Below are 22,898 nucleotides of genomic sequence, written 5' to 3'. Positions count from 1 at the left end.
GTATCTAAGAAGACAAAAGTCTGAGAAAGTTTTTTCAGGGAGAGAACAGCATCGTGGGAAGAGAGACAATACAGCATCTCTTGGATGACCACAAACACACTGAGGTAAAGATTACGCCTTTTCTTTTAGACATCAGCAGTCTGATACACTTCAGAGCATGTACTGGAGTTCTGCAGGCAACTGAGAATAAAACTTTTAGGCTTAAGTTTGGTTGAAAACAGAATTGAAGCCATTAGGTAAGAGGGACTTGTGGATGAGATAGTCCAGGGAAAATGCATAGGATCAAAAGAGGATCAAAATGGAATTCTGAATTCTTCAAAGGTGTGAAGATCATGAAATAAAGAAAAGAATGGGGAACTGTCAAAGGTTAAGGAGACAAAACAATTCAATGCAATGTGGGATACTGACTGGATTCTAAAACAATAAAGAAATGACATTAAGGAGAAAAAAATGGAATTCTGAGAAATTCAAGCACTTACGGTACAGCAGAGGAACTCAAATACAGACTTGAAAAAAAAAGAGAAGAAAAAGAGGGAAAGAACAACTAAGAAAACATGGTGATTAAAGACCAAGAATATTTCAAGGACAGAGTAGACAACAGGATCAAATGCGGTAGATGTAAAGACTAGAATGTGTCCATGGTTCCTCGGTAACTTTACTAGGACAGTTCCGGGCATGTAGTGGGGTGTACGCCAGACTGGCAGACTGAGTGACTGATGAAATTAAGGAAGCAGGAGCATCCAGCATAGACTTTTCTTTCACAAGGTTTAGCTGTAAAAGTAGAGGAGGCAAGAACAGGTGTGATGTAACTAGGTTTACAGATTTGGTGGAAGGAATTAAAATGAGTTTCTTCTAAAGACTTCTGTTTCCTCTGGATAGGAGAAGGTGAGATCGTTTGCTAACATTCTGAGAAGAAGTGGTGAGGAGAGTGAAGGCCGGAAACAGGCATTGTGAAGACTAGATGAGCTGACCAGAAAGATTTAGGAAGCATTGTTGTAGCCTTTGAGGTGAGGTTGTGGAGAACCTTATTATGAAATCATTAAAGAAAATGTTAAATGTTACTACTCATCTTGGCTATTCTCTCAGTAAGCAAGAACGTAGAATAAAGTGTAACAAAATTTTCTGTCTTCACTTACTCAGCAAACTGAAATTAAGGCAAAAAAATTAAATATGAATATGGATATTTTGATATACACCTAGAGATTGGTAGAAAATAATGTAAAAGCAATCCTTTTAAAAATCACATACTTTCTTAAAAAGAGAAAAATAATCACAGATAATGTTCTAGTGAAAGTACCAAATAAACTAACTGCTAGGAACTTAAAGCATTATATCCCAAGTCTTTCCATTGAGATTTAATTTTAAAAATGGCTTTATGGGTATGAAATGTGAAATATTCCATTTATCTAACTCCTCAATTAGGATGCATTTGTATGTGTAGTTTATTTTAACTGATTGAAAAGTAACTGAACAAAAATTTCTGATAATGTATTCTTCAAAAAAAGTATTCTTCCTTTTTTCCTCCCTTCCCTTCCCCCTCTAAAGTACCACCTACAACAATTATTTTGGAACTGCTACAGTTTGTTTAGGTCACACTTTACAGCTGAAAATAAGTGTAAGTGACGAAGTGATTCAATAAAATCAAGATTGCCTTTCTGATAATATTAATTTCTATTTACATATCTATTTACAGATCTCACCTTGTCCTATAATGTAATTACATATTTGTCATTTTGCCTACAGAAAATTAAGATAACTATTAGCTGCAGATTTCAAGTGTAAAAACTGCCTTTAAACATTATAATAACAATCATTATCCAAGATTACTGCTTTCATTCTACAGTGATATTTCTGGAAAAATTCTAAATCTGTTTTTGAAATGGTAGTTGTTAGTTCCTCTGCAGAGACAGGATTTCTTAACCTAGCTCCTGAGTGAAGCTGGCAGGTCATCTACACAGTAGATCAGGACAAGACTTGCCACTTGTACAAGAATTGATACAGTCACAAAAAATACTCAACGTACATTCAAATCTGTTTTGTAAACTGTTACTTTTAAAATGTCCCTACAAAAATTCAGCAGTATAATTTGGTTTAAAACTGCTCTAAAATAAATGACAAAGTTTAGTCTTTCAAAAAGGAATTAGGTGATTTTTGACTGTGCTGTTCACAGAGGGAGATTTAAAATGCTCTTTCTTTCATACACATATAGGCATGCATGCATATGTAATTTGCAAAAGTTAAGTGTGTAATCTTTATAATAGATGTTAATAATGTTTGATTTTCTTAAAAAACTGCATTATTATAAATTATAATTAATTTATAACATAATTACATGTAATATGTAATTATTATTGCTACCATTAATGGTGACCAGTTATCTCAGGTACTGTGTTAATAAAAGACTCATATAGATTTCATTTAACTCTCACAACTACTCTGTGATATAAATATTATTAACCATATTTAAGTATGGGAAAGTTGAAATTTGAAGAAACTTTGCTCACTCAATGAGTTACTTCAAATAAGTCGGGGGAGCTAGGAGTTGAAACCAGGTCATATGATTCCAAACAAAACCCACATTTTTAACCACTAGGCTAGGGAACTGTTAGTTTGCTATTTATTAAAATCTTCACACAGATGACTCAAAGGACCAATAAGCTTATGCAAAAAAAAAAAGACACCCTAAAATATTTCAAAAAGAATCTAGGTCTTATATAGTTTTTCTTTATTGATCTATTACCTACCTGTTGGTGATTTCTCTTCGTATTCTTTATATTCCCTAAAATAAAATGTTCTTATACTTACAAAAATAACAATCCCACATAATCTGCCAACTTTTAGTACCATAAAAATAGTGTATATTTCGAAAGTAACTGCAGAGACAAAGTACTCATTTACATATACCGAGTTGCCCATCTTTATTTCTCCCGATTCTAACATTCCAATTCTATCATACACCTTCACTGATCTAAGCTGGTGGACTCCACTTCTTAAAGTGTTACTTGTTGTTCTGTTGTATGTATAGGTTCACAGTATCCAAACAATTATTAATAACAAAAACTTCTATGTTAAGCACACAGTGATTTAATTAGATGTTAATCTTGTCTTAGAACTCTATTCAACTATAAGGAATTTGACAATTAAAAAGGGGATAAATACTAAACTAAGAAAAAAAGTATTTCCATTTTGAATAAAGGGTCTTTGAAAAATAAATACCAATAGCTCAAATTGGGCCCATCCGTTTTCTCCTTACCTCAGGTTGACTGGAAATATTCAAAATGAGAGCCCACAGTTCAGCTCTCAGCGCTGTGGGGCTTCCTTGCCTGACATACTGCTGAGCGGCAGCACTATCTTGCTCTGCTAGAACTGTCAAAAGTGTATTAAAATCTCATTAGGAAATTCATAATGTAAGATATAACACTGAAATATTTCATTAAAAATCTTTTGGGAAGCTAACATTTTATCTTTACATCGAACATACTTACATCACACCTTTTACTCCCTGAACTTTGATGTGGCCTTATTTACAGCCCTGTAAGTTTTAAGCCTTAAGCTCTTCCACCTCCTACCCAACCCAGGGAAAGTTTTTAAAGCAGGTATCTTGAGATGACTTTGCTTTAACTATAGTTCCATGGATCTGAAACTAGTTTTGCATATATGTAATAATTTTTGGACTCCATGATCAAGTAAGGTCATATCTACAGAAACCGTATATTTCTTATGTGTATTCTATCTACTAAGTCATGAATGTTCTAGTATTTGGAAGTAGTACATTATTTGAAGTATTATGGCTAAGAGTTATAAAGGATGTAGATATCCATCCTATTAGATTTTTTTTTAGCTTTTTGCCAAAATCAACAGAAAAGAGGGATTTTTAAAGAAGTAAAAACAAAAAAGATCTGACAATCTTCTACGAAGGCCAAAAATTGTTCACAGTCAGGTTCACAAAATTAATATATTATCCTTTTGCTTTCATTTTCATTTTCATGACAATACTAGCTATTAAATCTGGAAATTAAGCACCCCCCCAAACAAACAAAACAAAACAAAAAACCCCACAAAAGAAGGCAAACTAGACAACTGCTGATATTTGTCTAACAATATTGTTTTCCTATATTTTTTTAAAAGAAAAGGGAAAAAAAAATCTTTCACTAAATGAAAATGATAAGACCAAAAGAAATAAAAGGACCATATGAAATAAAAAGAGATGAAACATATTCTTCAATTTGCAACTGTGTTTAATGAAAATATCGAATCATAAAATGAAGTCTTTGAAATAAATAAAATTCTGAAAAACTGAACCAGGGAGTTTAGAACATGATAACATAATTGCCACAGAAAGTTCATTCTGATACAAAGACTTATCTGCATTTCCTATTTCAAAGGCAAAACAGGATTTATAAAAACAAGGAAAAGAATCTTCAAAAGATGGGGAAAATTTATTCTCCAGAACGCTAAGAGCTGCTTCAATTACTAACTCCTGCCATTGTGAACAGACATCAGGAAGTGAGACAGTTATTATTTTCTCCTGATGCAGAAGCATATTCCTATTAACACTAATAAGAAGTGTGTGAGCACATCAAAGAGAGAACCTGCCTCTTTGATTTTAAAATGAAATTCTACCGTTGAACGGATTAAGCTAACTTCCTTGAGGAATGTGTGCCTGCATTTATTTCCTTTTAGTGAACCATCTGTGTACTGCTTTATCTAACATTTATTGGAAAAGCCAAAATGATGCATTTCCCCTCTTTATTAAGGTTCCCATTGTCTTATCTACATCGTTAAATATTATTCCTTTTTAGGTTTTTAGCTTTTCAGAGATTAAATTTCAGTTGAGGGTATACTATGCAGACATTTACTTAGGACTGTCTCATTTTCAGAAATTATAGTAAGCAAATCAAAAGCTTACCTTTTTGCCCAATACGTACATGCTCATTTTCAAAAAGTTCTAAAAATGATAAAATAAAATAATCAGACACAAATATGATCAGCCACATTTAGAACAGTATTATCTATTTTTCTCTGGTATTGACACTTAATTATTTTCAAAGCTGAATGGCTCTATAGGAAACTATAAGAATATTTCTCTTTACATGTAGAAAAATCTTTTTTTTAAATTGTTTAGTTTGTAGAAATTAAAAGGAAGTTAAGCACATTTAATTAGAAGAAAAAACGTATAAATGCCTTTCCTTTGTTCAAATAATACAGAGTATCTTCTCACAACACAAATTTTTCTGTCCAATCATCTTTGATTTTTTTTTCCCTAAAAACTAAACCTGTTGACAGCTTCATTTGCAAATCCCTACTTCTACTCTAATCTACCATGAAAGCATATCTAATAAAAGCCTTAACACTATACAGGTAAAATCCCAGTATACAAATGCCATTTAGAAAGATTATGTGGGAGAAGCAGATTTGTTTCCTAAGTGCTAATCATAATGAAAAAAACCTCATAAACTGGATTACATTAAAACCAAAAACTTTCTGTTCATCAAAAGACACTATTGAGAGTGAAAAAGTAAGTCAGAGAGAGGGAGAAAATATTTTACAATACGTATATCCAGCAAAAGACTTATATTCAGAACAGATAAAGCACAGGTAAGTCACAAATAGGCAGAAGATGTGAACAGGTCCTTTACAAAAGGGGTGATCCAAAGGACCAATGAACACACGAACAGATGTTCAACCACATTAATCAACAGAGAAGTGCAATTAAAACCATTATGAAATGCGCACTCACCACAATGGCTAAAATGAAAAAGACCAAGAATTTTAAATGTAAAGAAAATGGAGCAAATAAGCTTCTCGTACAAAGGTGGTGGAGTGTAAATTAGTACAATCACCTTGGAAAACTGTTTGGCAACATCTACTAACACTGACTATATGCACACCCTAGGACAGTCAGCAGCACATCACTGTCAGGTGTACACCCTAATGTGTACCGATGTGCACCAAGAGACTTATACAAGAATATTCACAGCAGCGCTACTGATACTACAGTCCACCCTCCATATTTGTGGGTTCCACATCGTGGCTTCAGCCAACTGCAGATTGAAAATACTTGAAAAAAAATTTCAGAAAGTTCCAAAAAGCAAAACTTGAATTTGCTGTGTGCCAAGCACTACACTGAATCTGCAACAGTGAACTGATGTGCTGGCAGTCCCTCCTGTAATCTCCCGCCACTTCCTGGACCCTCAGCCTCTCTCCAGCACTTGTGTTGAGTGTTGTTTACCTTGTGTCTCACTCATGCATTGCTTACGTTGTGTGCGCCCATTGTTTCTGTGAAAAATGGCTCCTAAAGAGCAATGAAGTGGTCAAAACAATCCAGCAAAAACTAAGAGGGAGCATAAAGTGCTATCTCTCAATAAGAAAATAAAAATCTTAGATCTTCTGTAAAAGTGGCATATTGCTTGCCAAGGTGGGCTATAAGATTGGTAAGAACAAATCAAGCATTTGCAAAACAAAGTAGAAAGAAGCTGAAATTTGTGGAAGTGTTAGTGCTGCCCCAACAACAGCAAAAATGGTCTCTGGTTTGTGACCAAGTGCTTGCAAAGTCTGAGAAGGTATCAGGTGTGTGGCTGGAGGATGTCACAGAAGCATATATATCCTTGTTAATGGCAAAATTATGTGTGAGAAAGCACTTAGTCTCTTCGAGCACTACCGCAAGGCGGGCACAGAAGAACGCAGGAGTTCGATTAAGTCTAGTAAGGATCAGCATTCTTCCACAGTAAGGGATGGCTGGCTAGTTATGTAAAGTGCTGCAGCCGTAAGAACTTAAAGATCACGGGAGAATCAGCAGTGACTGATGCCAAGGCAGCTGCAGCATTCCCGGAAGAGCTCAAAAAATTTATAGAAGAGAAAGGCTACCCTCCAGAGCAAATCTTCAATTGTGATGAAACGGGCTTGTTCTGGAAGAAGATGCCCAATCGTACCTTCATCCATAAGGGGGACAAGCGGGCCCCAGTGTGAGATCTGGACATGAGGGAGAAGGAGACCTGTCCTGGGCTAAGGTTTTAATGGTTTTCTAGAAAGAAAGCCTATTCTGTGATATCCAGGTTTAGCCCAGCTAAATATAAAGTGGTACTGTACTTCTAGTTTCCATTTGTTACTATTTTCAGTGTTAGTTTTTTAGATTAAAAAATTATCCATAAAGCTGCTTTTACTAAATAGAATATTTGAATCAAAGTATCCTATTCTTTCAGTTTATTCTATTCCTAATGGCTCTGAAGTAATTAGTGAGCAGATTATATCATGATGAAATAAAGTGCTTGGGGTTCCAGCCAAAATACAATCATTTTCTATCACTAAAGTACTTGAATATATTTATTTTAAAGACTGCATATAAAATAACAATACCAGTTTCATTTTAATTAGCTCTGATTGCCGAGACAATAACCAAAGAATCAAAAGTCATCAGCCAATTCCTGTCTCTTATAAAAGTGGACAAAACTACTGAATGCTTAGCGTTGTATTACTGAAAGTAGTATGAAATTAAGACTCCTCTACAGAATTTATTCAGTTACATGAAATATAATGATTTTTCTAAGTGCTGTTTTCTATAGTCCAAGAATAAGAAGCCCAAAGAAGTCAGATTTGCAATATACACTCTGTGTTACTCAAAGAACACTCTGAGGACCACTATATTAATAGATACATCTATATTAATAGATCTTGCTTGGGAAAAAAAGATCCCTAGTGAAATGAGTTGGGGAGAGGCTGCACTAGAAGTTAATTTAGGACTTCCCACAGTCTTTAAGACAGGAACATACACTGTGTATCTTAAAAAGGTATATGGCACAGACTTTCCCAAACCTTATTTGACAACAAAGGCAACGATGCCCTCTTTTTCACAGGGCGTCTATCTGATGCACGCTTCATGGACACACTTCAGGTGAAGATTGTTTTTTTTCTTTTAGAAATAAGCTGTAGAAAATGTCTATTTAGCAGAACCCTCATTTAATATGATTCATTATTATATATAGCAGACAACAGTATCAGATATATGACCCCCTCCTTTTCATAAAGCCTTATGGAAGAATGCTGATCCTTTTAACATAGACCTTATAAATGCTTTCTGTAGAAAGTTTGTGTACATATGCATGTGTGTGTATGTGTGTATTTAAAATAAATGCATATGCACAAGAGTTTGTAGGAATAATGAATATATTTAATGGCTCTTTTATTATTGTTAAATAAGGATTCTATATTACAAAGGTAAGAACTTTTCTCCTGATTTTTACATAAGGCTGTTAAGTTAGTAAGTGAGGAATGTACTTCAAATACAAAAATTGAATAATAGTATTTATAAAACATAGGTAACATAGATTTTTAAAGATGAGTAAGAAGAATATAGTTCCATTAAGTAACTCTTAATCCCAAATAGAAAACTGGCCTCTAGCCAAACACAAGTATTAGCAACATTTTCAAACATTTAGCATTACACTTCTAGTTTAACCAAAGCCATAGTCATTGACTAAGAAAAATAAGTAACAGTGAATTATAGGCAAAAGTAGTTACATGTGACTCCATTCTTTCCAAGTAATACTGTTAACTAGCAATTCTCAAGTCAGGCAAAAATCCTAGTGCTAAACCACTAAAAAAAAAATCTCATTGGATAAATACCAATTTAACCCAATTTTTAGTAGTCCTGCTTTGAGATGTAAAGAGAGCAAAAATAATTGCACCAACTAAAGAGATTATCAACCTCCTATATAGGCAGACTTGTGTTCTTTTCTCTGCTCCAACTGCCTCTTGTATATAGGAATAGCAAATGCCAAATTGATTGTTATCTGAATCTTATTTTCTGCACTATCATTCCTAAGAGCAAAAATTATGTCATATTTATGTATTCACTAGTGCTTGGCCCTTAGTAGGGTCTCACATTTGTTGTATTATGAGTGAATCAAAGAATTATACTCTAAATTAAGGGGGAAAATAGGTTTTCTAAAGCATAGCTACTATTAGATTTAGAATAATTTTAAATAATTCTTAAGAGTTGTTTCCAAAGTGAAAAACATGATTATCATACAAGGCTGTGTATTTCCTTTCCTTTTTATTATGCATTGCTATCACTGGCCATGAATAGAAATACAAGGTATTTGTCTTACTTTGTTCAGGCTGCTATAACAAATTATCCAGAGGCTGGGCAGCTTATAAACAACAGAAATTTATACTTCACACTTCCGGAGGTTAGAAGTCCAAGTTCAGGGTGCCAGTATGGTTGGGTTCTGGTGAAGGCCCTCTTCTGGGTTTCAGACTGCCAACTTTCTGCTATGTTCTCACATGGTGGAAGGGGCTAGAAAGCTCTTTTACAAAGACACGAATCAAACTCATGAGGGCTCTGCCCTTGACCTAACTACTTTCCAAAGGCCTTACCTCCTAATACCATCACCTTGGGGATTAGGACTTCAACATACGAATTTTAGGGGGACACAAACATTTAAACTGTAGTAATATCTTATTCTATAAGATATCTGATATCTTCTTATAAAATAAGAAAAGACTATCAAAAAGGGCAGGAACGGGGGCAGTATATAACAGCAGGCTTTGGAGGCAAGCTGCTTAGTCTTGAATGTTGGTTCTATCACTTACTAGCTTTGTGACCTTGGCTAAGTTACTTAACACCTCCACTTGTTCAACTTTAAAATGGTAGTAATACTTCTACCTCACATTATATGACAAATTAAAATCATAGTTCAATACCACTATCTACCACTAAAATGACTAAAACAAAGGAGCTGGAACACACCAAGGATTAGCAAGCATGGAGAGCAACCACCACTTAGAGACATTGTTGGTGGAAGTGTAAACTGGTACTTCTACCACTTTTCAAAGTTCTTTGGCAGTTATCTACTAAAGCTGAACTTTTGTAAACCCTAGGACTGAGAAATTACATTCCCAGGTGTATACTCAACAAAAGGGTGCCCATATGTTCACTGAAAGACATAGTAGGATGTTCATAGCAGCTTTATTTTTAATAGCCCTAAGCTTGAAACTGCCCAAATGCCCATCAACAGTAAAATGAATAAATAAATTTGTGATATATGAACTCAGTGGAGCATGATAATGGAAAAAAAAGATCTTCAAATACATACAACAATATGGCTGAATCGCATAAATATAATGTTGAACAAAAGAAGCCAAACATCAAAGAGTGCATACCATATGCTTCCACTCACAGAAGTTCAAGAAATGACAAAACTACTCTATGCTGCTAGAAATCAAAATAGTAGTTATTTCTGACATAGAAGATAAAGACTGAAAGAGTGTAGAAGGGGGCTTCAGTTTATTGATCTGGTGGTACTTTAACAGGTATGTACAGTTCATAAAAATTCATTAAGCCATTTTCTTATGATATATGTACTTTTCTATATGCATTATGCATTAATAAAGCTTTTTAAATTTTATTTTATTGAGTTATAGTCACTTTACAATGATGCGCCAATTTCCAGTGTAGAGCACAATTTTTCAGTTATACATGAACATACACATATTCATTGTCACATTCTTTTTCACCATGAGCTACCACAAGATCTTGTATGTATTTCCCTGTGCTATACAATATAATCTTGTTTATCCATTTTGCATATGCCTGTCAGTATCTACAAATTTCAAACTCCCAGTCTGTCCCTTACCACCCCGCTCCCCACTGGCAACCACAAGTTTGTATTCTCTGTCTGTGAGTCTGTTTCTGTTTTGTATTTATGCTTGTTTGTCTTTTTCTTTTCTTTTCTTTTCTTTTTTTTAGATTCCACATATGAGAGATCTCATATGGTATTTTTCTTTCTCTTTCTGGCTTACTTCACTTAGAATGACATTCTCCAGGGACATCCACGTTGCTGCAAATGGCGTTATGTTGTTGTTTTTATGGCTGAATAGTATTCCACTGTATAAATATACCACAACTGCTTTATCCAGTCATCTGTCAATGGACATTTAGGCTGTTTCCATGTTTTGGCTATTGTAAATAGTGCTGCTATGAACATTGGGGTACAGGTGTCTTTCTGAAGTAGGGTTCCTTCTGGATATATGCCCAGGAGTGGGATTCCTGGGTCACGTGGTAAGTCTAGTCCTAGTCTTTTGAGGAATCTCCATACTGTTTTCCACAGTGGCTGCACCAAACTGCATTCCCACCAGCAGTGTAGGAGGGTTCCTTTTTCTCCACAGCCTCTCCAGCATTTGTCATTTGTGGACTTTTGAATGATGGCCATTCTGACTGGTGTGAAGTGATACCTCATTGTAGTTTTGATTTGCATTTCTCTGATAATTAGTGATATTGAGCATTTTTTCATGTGCCTATTGGTCATTTGTATTTCTTCGTTGGAGAATTGCTTGTTTAGGTCTTCTGCCCATTTTTGGATTGGGTTGTTTGTTTTTTTCTTATTGAGTCGTATGAACTGCTTATATATTCTGGCGATCAAGCCTTTGTCGGTTTCATCTTTTGCAAAAATTTTCTCCCATTCTGTAGGTTGTCGCTTTGTTTTACTTATGGTTTCCTTTGCTGTGCAGAAGCTTGTAAATTTAATTAGGTCTCACTTGTTTATTTTTGCTTTTGTTTCTATTGCTTGGGTAGACTGCCCTAGGAGAACATTGCTGAGATGTATGTGAGATAATGTTTTGCCTATATTTTCTTCTAGGAGGTTTATTGTATCTTGTCTTATGTTTAAGCCATTCTCTTATGATATATGTACTTCTCTATATGCATTATGAATTAATAAAGTTTTTAAAATGGTAATAATACATACCTATATCTCGAGTTGCTGAGTGGTTAAAATGAGATAAAACACACGTAACACATAGTATATGCTCAATAACTGTTTATTATTATTAACAACAGCAATAATAATAAACAGCCAACTTCCTTATTTTATAGAGGAAGAAACAAGTCCAGAAATATAAAGTGACTTCTCCAAGTCATACAACTAGCCAGTGGTAGAGGAAAGACAGGAACAGTTCCCTGACTCCTGTCTAGTATGATTTCTACTAAAATATAGATCTCTCATATTTTATGTCAATTTTTGCTTTCTGTTTATCATAATTAAACATTAATCTGGTCTTTTATGTAAAGCACATTGTATTTATGCACAAGAAGAGAAACATCGGGGTAATTTTCTGGATGAAGAGACACTATTTTTGAAGCCTAAGTTTATACAAGATAGAATGTCAGTATTCACTTAAATTGGTGATATTAAAAACAATAGATAGTGATGTCCAATAAAGGGAAATACGAGTGTTGCTAATGAAGATTTTGCCAACAAAATGACTTATATATGTCTTATGTCTTTTCAAAATTATTTTAAAGACCTTCAAATAAAAAGACAGAATCTAGTTGAACTCTAATAATTACAACACACAATATTCTATTCAATAAATTAATAGCAACCAAGTAGAGGCAATAAGCATGTTAGTTGTCAGATATTAAAAAATACTACATTAATTTGAAAATAAGATAAATCTTAAACTTACTCTCATGTTCATTTATTATATGCCATATGGAGAAATACTAACCAGGAGGCACTTGTGTAGAGTCATCTATACCCAGTTGTCCTGTAGTTAAGCCAAGTTCTACAAAGAATTCTTTCTGAAAAATAACACATAGAATTAACATACATCTCAGACATTGCTACACATTATTAAAAAAAAAAGCCTTCATCTAAACATCAACTTAAGTGAAAAAAATCACAATGTAAAATGAATCTTTGCTTCATCAAATATTTAAAATAGAACCTTTAAATAGTAATGCATTAACCCAAAATTTTCCCTTTTAGGTAATAAGCTAATCACTAAAACTAAAGAATAATTATTCTTTTGAGTAAAAAACTAAAACATTCAAATCTTTCTTGAAACATACATACAGTCTATGTAGCACTTATCAATTTTATTTTCTAAATTCATTGTCTAAAATTACCAATATAATTCTGTATCTGTGCTTTCTATGCTACCATACTTCACTCAGCTCTTAATCAACTAAATACTGCAAATATACAAAACAACTTAAATTAATTTTTAAGCAAAATTAGACTATCAAGTGCTCTGCTAAAATAAGAATAAATTAGATTTATTCTGCAGACTTCCTCTACTTATTTAGTAATCTCTAAGGAAAGTAATCATATTTGTCTGGTGTTTTTAAAATATAAAACAATTCCATATTATTCACTTATTTTTATGCCATAAGTAATTAAGTATTTCTATTAATATCTGCCTTAGTGTTTTATTACTATTCTGATTGCTAAAACCAAACTTCCCTCTCCTTTAAAAAAATGGAATTAGTTTTAATCCTTCATAATAATCTATTATTATTTAAGCTAGTGATTTATTTGTGTCCCTCATAAGACAGTTATTCAGCTGAACATGCACACATAGTTCATTTTTGTATTGATTTTAAATAACTGCCATTATATTTCAACTCTGAACTAGCTTGATTTTTATCTATACTTTAAAAAAGCATTGCAGCTTGTTACCAATTTTTAATTACTAAAGATGTAAAAATTTAATGTCATTCTTCCATTTTCAGCCACTGTCATCCATTTACTTCAAACACTCTTCCTTCATTGAAATCATTAGAATTAATAAGGCATTTGATTTAATAATCTTGATCTTCATACTACAAAAGGAACTTAGGCACAGTAAACATTCCAGTATTAGGTTCTGTATTCACAATGGAAAATTTTACTTGTGCTGAGACATGTTAAGGAGCATAAAAGAACTCTGAACATCCTTTTTCTATTTCACTGCTCTGCACTGATTTTTTACTATCAGTAGACCTGGGCCCTAATCTCAGATTTTCTTCTCTATGAACAAGTATTACCTTTTATCAACCTCTATCAAAGCATAAAATCACATCATATTGAAATGACCTTTTTACTGTCAATCTCCCCACTAGCCTGAAGCTCTTGGAAGAGAGGGACTATCTCTTACACTTACTTGTACCTCCAGTATTTAGCATAGTGCTATGTGACCACAGTGGCGGGGGGGAGGTGGCCACTAAATATTTAACCACACTACTGAGTTCTAGTTCCAATCTTCTGCCTCCATATGACTGAATTAGTGAACAGGAATTGATCAGCAACTTCTCTTTAGAATTAATAAACTTCAGTTACAAGAAATTCCTTTTTGGCAAGATAGGGGTAGGGAATTAAGAGGTACAAACTACTACACATAAAATAGATAAGCTACAATGATATGTGTACAACACAGGGAATATAGCCAATATTTTATGATAACTATAAATGGAATATAACCCTTACAAATTGTGAATCACTATGTTATACATCTGAAACATACAATATTGTACATTCACTATACTTCAATTAAAAAAAAAAAGAAATTCCCTTTTAACATGAATGCGTCTACATAACATCATGAATAACATTTAAAGGCCATCTACTATAAGCTCACATAAGACTCACTGAGTCTTACAAGTTCAGTGCTCATAAGGACAGCCCAGGGTTACAGATAAACTATGCATGCTGGAGTCAAAATCAATATATATCACCAGGCCACATGATTCAGGAAAGGCAGGGACAACTATCCCTAACGCCTTCAGACATTAGGTATATATAGCCAGTTTTCTAAAAATTAGCCATAGGCTTTTGGTTCTCCAATAGTTCAGAATAAATCCATATCAGTTCCAGGGCTCTTCAGACAGACAGAAGGCATAATGAGTCCCACTTATGTAATGCTGAACCTTTTCATACATTACCTTTCCCCTGCTTCTTTACCTAACAAACTCCCTCAAACTATTTCAAATGGTAGTACCTCTAAGAAGACCTCCCACCACTACCAGAAGAATCTGACACTTCTTTTGTAGAGCCATATCACTTTGTATAAATTGCTAATAGGACTTCTAGCATCTTTTAAAAATAAGTTTCTAAAAATTTTTTTATCAAAGTTGCAGTAGCAATGGTTAATAGTTATATACTGCTTGCCATATTCCAAGGATCATCTATATGCTTCATTTTTACATATTATAAAGTTTCCCAGGGCTGCCATTAAAAAAAAAATGTAGTTGTAAACAACAGAAATTCATTCTCAGTTCTGGAAAGTCCAAAATTAAGATGTAAAACAGGGCCATGCTCTCCCTGAAGGCTCTAGGAGAGAATCTGCTCCATGCCTTTTTAGCTTCTGGTGTTGCTGGCATCTCAGTGTTCCTTGGCTTATAGATGCAACACTGCAAACTCTACCTATCATATCACATTCTCCTTGTGTGTCTCTCTTCTGTGTTTCTTGTCCTCTTATAAGGACAACAGTCATACTGGATTTGGGGCCCACCCTGCTCCAGTAAGACATCACCTTAATTTCATCTGCAAAGACCCTATTTCCAAATGAGGTCACATTCACATGTAGTGCAGGTCAGGACTTCAACGTATTTTTTGAAGGAACACAATTCAACCTATAACTTATATCTTAACTTACTGATCTGCACAACACTTCAGTGAGATACTACTATCCATATATTTATAAGAAAACTAAAACTTAAGGTCAAGAAAATTTGCCTAAGGTCACACAGCCAGTGAGTGGCTGAGCAAGAATTTAAAACCAGGTTTAAATGGTCATACTGCCCAAGGCAATCTACAGATTTAATGCAATCCCTATCAAATTACCCAGGACATATTTCACAGAACTAGAACAAATCATAATAAAATTTATATGGAACCACAAAAGACCTAGAGTTGCCAAAGCATTACTGAAGAAAAAGAAAGAGGCTGGAGGAGTAACTCTCCCAGACTTCAGACGATAGTAATCAAGACAGCATGGTATTGGTACAAAAACAGACATATAGACCAATGGAACAGAATAGAGAGCCTAGAAATGAACCATAAACTTTTGGCCAACTAATCTTAGAGGCAAGAGTATACAATGGAATAAAGACGGTCTCCTCAGCAAATGGTGTTGGGAAAACTGGACAGCAGCATGTAAATCAATAAAGCTAGAACACTCCCTTACACCATACACAAAAATAAACTCAAAATGGATCAAAGACTTAAACATAAGACAAGATACAATAAACCTCCTAGAAGAAAATATAGGCAAAACATTATCTCACATACATCTCAGCAATGTTCTCCTAGGGCAGTCTACCCAAGCAATAGAAACAAAAGCAAAAATAAACAAGTGGGACCTAATTAAATTTACAAGCTTCTGCACAGCAAAGGAAACCATAAGTAAAACAAAGCGACAACCTACAGAATGGGAGAAAATTTTTGCAAAAGATGAAACCGACAAAGGCTTGATCGCCAGAATATATAAGCAGTTCATACGACTCAATAAGAAAAAAACAAACAACCCAATCCAAAAATGGGCAGAAGACCTAAACAAGCAATTCTCCAACGAAGAAATACAAATGACCAATAGGCACATGAAAAAATGCTCAATATCACTAATTATCAGAGAAATGCAAATCAAAACTACAATGAGGTATCACTTCACACCAGTCAGAATGGCCATCATTCAAAAGTCCACAAATGACAAATGCTGGAGAGGCTGTGGAGAAAAAGGAACCCTCCTACACTGCTGGTGGGAATGCAGTTTGGTGCAGCCACTGTGGAAAACAGTATGGAGATTCCTCAAAAGACTAGGACTAGACTTACCACGTGACCCAGGAATCCCACTCCTGGGCATATATCCAGAAGGAACCCTACTTCAAAAAGACACCTGTACCCCAATGTTCATAGCAGCACTATTTACAATAGCCAAAACATGGAAACAGCCTAAATGTCCATTGACAGATGACTGGATAAAGCAGTTGTGGTATATTTATACAGTGGAATACTATTCAGCCATAAAAACAACAACATAACGCCATTTGCAGCAACGTGGATGTCCCTGGAGAATGTCATTCTAAGTGAAGTAAGCCAGAAAGAGAAAGAAAAATACCATATGAGATCTCTCATATGTGGAATCTAAAAAAAAGAAAAGAAAAGAAAAGAAAAAGACAAACAAGCATAAATACAAAACAGAAACAGACTCACAGACAGAGAATACAAACTTGTGGTTGCCAGTGGGGAGCGGGGTGGTAAGGGACAGACTGGGAGTTTGAAATTTGTAGATACTGACAGGCATATGCAAAATGGATAAACAAGATTATATTGTATAGCACAGGGAAATACATACAAGATCTTGTGGTAGCTCATGGTGAAAAAGAATGTGACAATGAATATGTGTATGTTCATGTATAACTGAAAAATTGTGCTCTACACTGGAATTTGACACAACATTGTAAAATGACTATAACTCAATAAAAAAATGTTTAAAAAATAAAACCAGGTTAGTTGGCTTCAGAATCTAATCACCTAACCGTCAACCTAGTCTATCTCTATACGCAATAAATAGAAGTTAAATCAGCTAAAAGACTTAACAGGAACAACAAAATAGCAGCTCCCTGTCTTATGTACTCCTCCCCAACACACACGCATTCACACAGACACAAACCCAATCATAATTGGCCCACTATTCAGAAACAACACTTTCAACTTTTTTTTTCTGGTATTTATCTCCATATCTGAAGTCACAAGTATATACTGCTATTTTTAATATACCAGTTTCAAATACCTATTGATTTTTTATGATAAATGAGGATTTTTAGCTCATGTACATTCTCTTTTCCTCCCTCCATCATTCCAATATAAGTATATATCAATTCTTGATTAAATCTAAATTAAGAGTTTACATTACCATGACTATTTAAATATTATTCACTGCTGAGGCATGCAGTATGTTATAAATGTTTCCTTTGTTATACTTTTTTTCATACCGTTCATAACTAAACCACTTTTTCACTTGTACTATTTTATCTAATCACTTACCTCTTCCTATACCCTTTAGCAACTCTGAAAAGACCCTCCACAAAACAATTTGCATGTGGTGAAACCTGCCAGATCATCTGTACTTGGAGTGTTTTTCTTGCGCACACTCATTCTGGAAACTTCCAACCTCCTGCTCCAATTTGGAAGCGCTGTGCTCTGGTCCTGTTGCACAGACTTTGTCCTGGAACTTCTCTTCACTGTCCTTCTGGGAAATTGTTCTTCTCTTAGGCTGAATCTCATTTCCTGGATTCGCTATTTCGCTTTTTTTGTTTATGACCTTGTTTTGGAGCACTTCTATTATACAATAGCCCCCTGATTAAGAGCAAATGTTTTAGATCACATACATCTGGAAATATCTCCTTTGACTTCACATTTGATTGACTGTTGGTTACATATAGAATTCTAGGCTTGAAATCATTTTGATTTTTAAAGGAATGACTTCAAAATCATCTGGCTACCAGTCTTACTGCTGAGAAGTCTGATGCTACTTCTGACTGAAAGATTCCAGTCTTTCAGTTCTTAAAATTTTTAATAATTCTTTTACCTCTGTTTTTCTCTTTCTGGAACTCCTATTGGTCAGATGCTTACCCTTCTGGATTGGTCCTCTATTAAAAAAAACTTTTCTCTCTTATTTTTGATCCCTTTGGCTTTTTGATTTTGCTCTGTCTTCAGACAGAGACTTCCTTGGCTTTCTCCTGATCTTTAAAAAAATTTTTGGCATACCGTATTTTTGATTCCTAAAAGCTATTTTTCATTTTCTATTGTTTTGTTTTATTGTTTTAGTGAAATTCTATTCTTGTTTCATTAATAATACCTTCTCTCTGAGAATATTAATGTTTGCTTTAAATCTACTATTGGGAAGAAATGGTTAACAACAGGCTAACCTCTTTGTCCATAAGATTATAACCTTGGGTTTATTTTCTCCCGGCACTGGTGCCCTGAAAATGTACTGGGTCATTGTGGAGAGGAAAGCCAGCTATATTACTAAGCAATGTAATTTACTGAAAAAATATGACCCTTGACTGGTAAATTACATCTGAAATGGAAGACTCTAAGTAGACTATAAAAATCTATTGGCAAACACAGGCCTTAGCTGCCTGGTGTTGGAAAACAGAAGACTTAAGCTGCCTGATGTGCCTCCTGAGAGGACCTGGAAGCTATGCTCATGTGCATTACAAGAAATGGTTCCTGTTATATATGAGACGTCCCTGTGTTGTGCCATGTAACCGTGTCATTTCCAACTGCACGAATTCCTTGTGGGGGCTGGGAAGTAGCCTCTGGTTGGCTGTAAGGACTCCCACTGAAGATCTACATGATATACTGACATGCTATGTTTTCTGTCCTGTTTCATTCTACAGATCTAAGTGCACCTCATGCAGGTTATGGCCTACTGTATCTTGTGAGGGTAGGTGTAAATTCACACCTGAAATAACTATTAGTGGTCATGATAAGCACTAATTCCCTAAATTGGCTACTTCTTCTTCCTTATTTTTTTGTTTGTTTTAATTTTGAGCTATGCCTTTCAAACTGCAAGATTTCACATATCTGGAGCTCCTGAACTGGTCACTCATGTTTAGGACTGAGGCAATGAACAACTGACTGGAAGCTCTGTCTGCAAGGACTGGGCACCCAGTGGGGTGGGCTTCACTGTGAAGCAATTTTATAGCCAGCCAGCTCCTTTCTTTCTTTTCTTTTCTTTCTTTCTTTCTTTCTTTTTTGGTGAGGTTTCTCCAAATTCCCTTTAGCCTTCTCTCTGGGGACCTAAAGCTGGTGGAGGGTGAAGAAGGGGAGGCTGGGCAGGCACAGTGATGGCGGTAAGGCTGCGGTATTAGTCTCACTATTCGGCCAACTTTCACTTACTTCCTCTGTTTTCAATATGGTGCCTCGTTCCTGTTTAGCTCTATGTCTGAGGTCTCTGAGTTCACAGCCTTCTTGATTCTGTTTCTGTAATGAATATATACACCTCTCGTCTCCTGTTGGAGAGGAGGAGTCACCAGAATATACAGGATGGGAAGAGTCTGGGGGTCTAATCCCTCCTGACACAGACTTTCACACAATCTCCATTTTCAGCTCTATAGCCCACCAAAGCCTTCTATAACATGTGATACCTCCAATTTTTGATCCTTCACAAAGTTCTAGAGAGAAAATCATCTGGCCTCTTGTATCAGTCAGAGTGCAATCAAGAAATAGAAGCCATACCAGGCATGTGAATAGGGAAAAACAGAATTAGCAAATGAAGAAAGCAACCATGACTTGTAGGCTGAAGGAGAGTGAACCAAGAAAGAACTAGAACTCAGGAAAGGGTCCCCCATGCCCTTAAGACAGAGATTTGGATCTTTAAGGCGAGAGAGTGGCTGCCACAGGAACATGCAGACCAGAGGTGGAGAAGAACCTTGCCAGAGAGTACAGGCTGGAGCCAGTTGACTGAGGGCTGCCAGGGTAAATGCTACTGGACCTTTTGTTTGCTGATCTGCTGGCTACCATACATGGAAGGCCCCTTTCTCCTGTTATGGTCTTGCAGTGTCCCTCTAGAACCCTCCATTCACAAAGCCTAACATCAAGCTAGTTGGCAAAAGGAAATGTTTATAAGGTCCAGCTCCAGTATGATGAAACAGGGCAAAAAAGTATAGATTTGCAAAACTATAATGAGGTAACACCTCACACCAGTCAGAATGGCCATCATCAAAAAGTCTGCAAATAATAAATGCTGAAAAGGGAACCCGCCGACACTGTTGGTGGGAATGTAAGTTGGTGCAGCCACTATCGAAAACAGCATGGAGATTCCTTAAACAACTAAAAATAGACTTACTATATGATTGAGGAATCCCACTCCTGGGCATATATCAGGAAAAGACAAAAACTCTAATTTGAAATGATACATGCGCCCCAATGTTCATAGCAGCACCATTTATAATAGTGAAGACATGGAAGTAACCCAAGTGTCCATAAACGAATGGATAAACAAGATGTGGTATATATAATATATGTACAATGGAATATTACTCTGCCATAAAAAAGAATGAAATAATTGCCATTTGCAACAATATGGATAGACCTAGAGATTATCATACTAGGTGAAGTAATATAGAGAAAGACAAATATTATATGATATCACATATGTAGAACCTAAAAAGAAAAAAAAATACAAATGAACTTATTTACAAAACAGAGACAGACTCACAGACCTAGAAAACAAACTTATGGTTACCAGGCAGGGAAGCGGTAGGGAGGGATAAATCAGGAATATGGGATTAACAGATACATACTATTATATATAAAATAGATAAACAACAAGAATTTACTGTATTAGCACAGGGAACTATATATATACATATATAATCAATATCTTATAATAACCTATAATAGAAAAGAATCTGAAAAAGAACATATACATATATATCTGAAAAAGAATATAAATATATATCACTTTGCTGTACACCTGAAATTATCACAGTATTGCAAATCAACTATACTTCAATTTAAAAAAAAGAAAGGTAGATTTGGAACTGAAAGATAATAAATTGATTATCAGCACACTTGTCATCCATACCTCCCATCTTTTAGAGGCATTAAGGCTTGACCTTCTTCATGTTTGAGTCATCTGTTGATCTCTTTATCTTAATACTTTTTAAAGCTTAGAGTTACAAGTTGTTTCTTAGTTTCACCAAAGACAATGTCTACATTTCTGTGCTCCCTATTGTTTCAGAGTAATTAACAAAAGAAAGAGTGACAGTAATTTAACTCCATCAGCAGGAAATCTCTCCACCTTTCTACAATTACTCTATTTTAAAACTAACTTCCTTACCAAAATGTGACAGTCTCCAGAGCAAAGATATCTCTAATTCATTTTGAGTTCCTTTATCTCTCTCAGTGCCTCACCATGTTATGAGCTTAATAAAGGTTGGTTGAATTAAGTGAAATGTACATTCTTAAAATTTTTTAAACAAAATTCACAATTTGTTTCAATCTGTTTTATAGCCATACATCAGCAATACATACCAACAAGATGTCTTATAAATCTATGCCATTTATTAAAATAAGAAATAAGCAAAAGCAATTATTTAATTTATTTAAGATTCTCCTATTGCTTTAGATATATGCTGCACTACGATATTTTTCTAATAGCTGTCTTCTAAAATATGTTAATTTATTTTTAAATGCCTATACTTACCAATTCAGGGATGTCTTTTACTTTGAGAGGAACTTGGATTAAACCCAAATGAGTCCTGAAACTAAGAGAATCACCATTTTCATAATTTGGGTTGCGAAGATTAATTAATACCTTTAAAAACAAATCCAACAAAATTGGTTAGTTTCTTCATAGACTATTTACAGTTATAAAATTGGCAGTGATATTCTTGGTGTATCATCACAAAATAAAAACTATTTGAGTTACGTATATACTTTAATTGCATTCTAAAAACTATAAAATAGTATTAAAATGTTAAAATACCATAAATATGCTTTTAACTTAATATTCCAACAAACGATCTACCATATGAAATTCTGACAAGTTAAAAATTTAGTTAGAAAGAAAAACTTTTTGATGGGAAGAAAAAATAAAAATTGTTTGACTATAATATTTTACCAGGGAAAATGACAGGAAATTTTAAATTGCTTGATTGTAATATTTGCCAGAGAAAATTTTAGAACCATCTCTAACCCTTTTAAAAACAGATATTGACAAGGTTTATAGAAAGATGGCAGAATAACATCACAAGGTATCACCTTTAAACCAAAACCAAAGAGAAAAAAAATGTTTTTCAGAAGCCAAGCTAGCAAGAAAAACCATTGAGATATTTTTCAAAATTAAGTAAATAAAAAAGATTAGATATCCTTTAATCTAGGAATCTCACTTCTATGACTATGATTATGGAAATAATTAAAGCTGTTTGCAGAGACAGTGCAGAGAAAATGTCAGGGAAATACTGTTCATTAACAGGAAAATATGAAACAACTTACAACATTCCATTAGAGGAAATTTCCTAAATAAATTACAGTTAATTCATATAAATTACAGTGTAATATGCCTCAGTTATATAGGTAATGTAGGTAATGACATGAGAAAAATTTCACAACATACTTATTAAGTTA

The 22,898-nt window shown here is 34.6% G+C and overlaps 1 protein-coding gene and 1 long non-coding RNA gene across 9 annotated transcripts in view; one reads left to right on the top strand and one right to left on the bottom strand.

The window, feature by feature from the left end:
* Positions 1–22,898, bottom strand: part of TBC1D19 (TBC1 domain family member 19) — a 138,044-nt gene that overhangs the window by 66,310 nt on the left and 48,836 nt on the right. For 7 of the 8 annotated variants that reach the window (XM_032495325.1, XM_032495314.1, XM_032495346.1 and 4 more), the window contains 4 exons: positions 21,976–22,086; positions 12,508–12,580; positions 4,910–4,948; positions 3,254–3,366 (listed from right to left, as the gene is read on the bottom strand). In XM_032495325.1, coding sequence (XP_032351216.1) covers positions 3,254–3,366; positions 4,910–4,948; positions 12,508–12,580; positions 21,976–22,086 — 336 coding nt within the window. The remainder of the gene's footprint in view (positions 1–3,253; positions 3,367–4,909; positions 4,949–12,507; positions 12,581–21,975; positions 22,087–22,898) is intronic. The other variant, XM_032495330.1, reaches the window with a different exon arrangement.
* Positions 2,747–19,821, top strand: LOC116668280. Its single transcript, XR_004325383.1, has 3 exons — positions 2,747–2,997; positions 6,688–6,689; positions 19,811–19,821. It is a non-coding gene; the product is annotated as an uncharacterized LOC116668280 (long non-coding RNA).

Source organism: Camelus ferus, chromosome 2 (genome assembly GCF_009834535.1).
Source record: "Camelus ferus isolate YT-003-E chromosome 2, BCGSAC_Cfer_1.0, whole genome shotgun sequence".
NCBI lineage: Eukaryota > Metazoa > Chordata > Mammalia > Artiodactyla > Camelidae > Camelus > Camelus ferus.
Note: the sequence above shows the minus strand (reverse complement) of the source record. Positions and strands in the feature narration are given on the sequence as shown.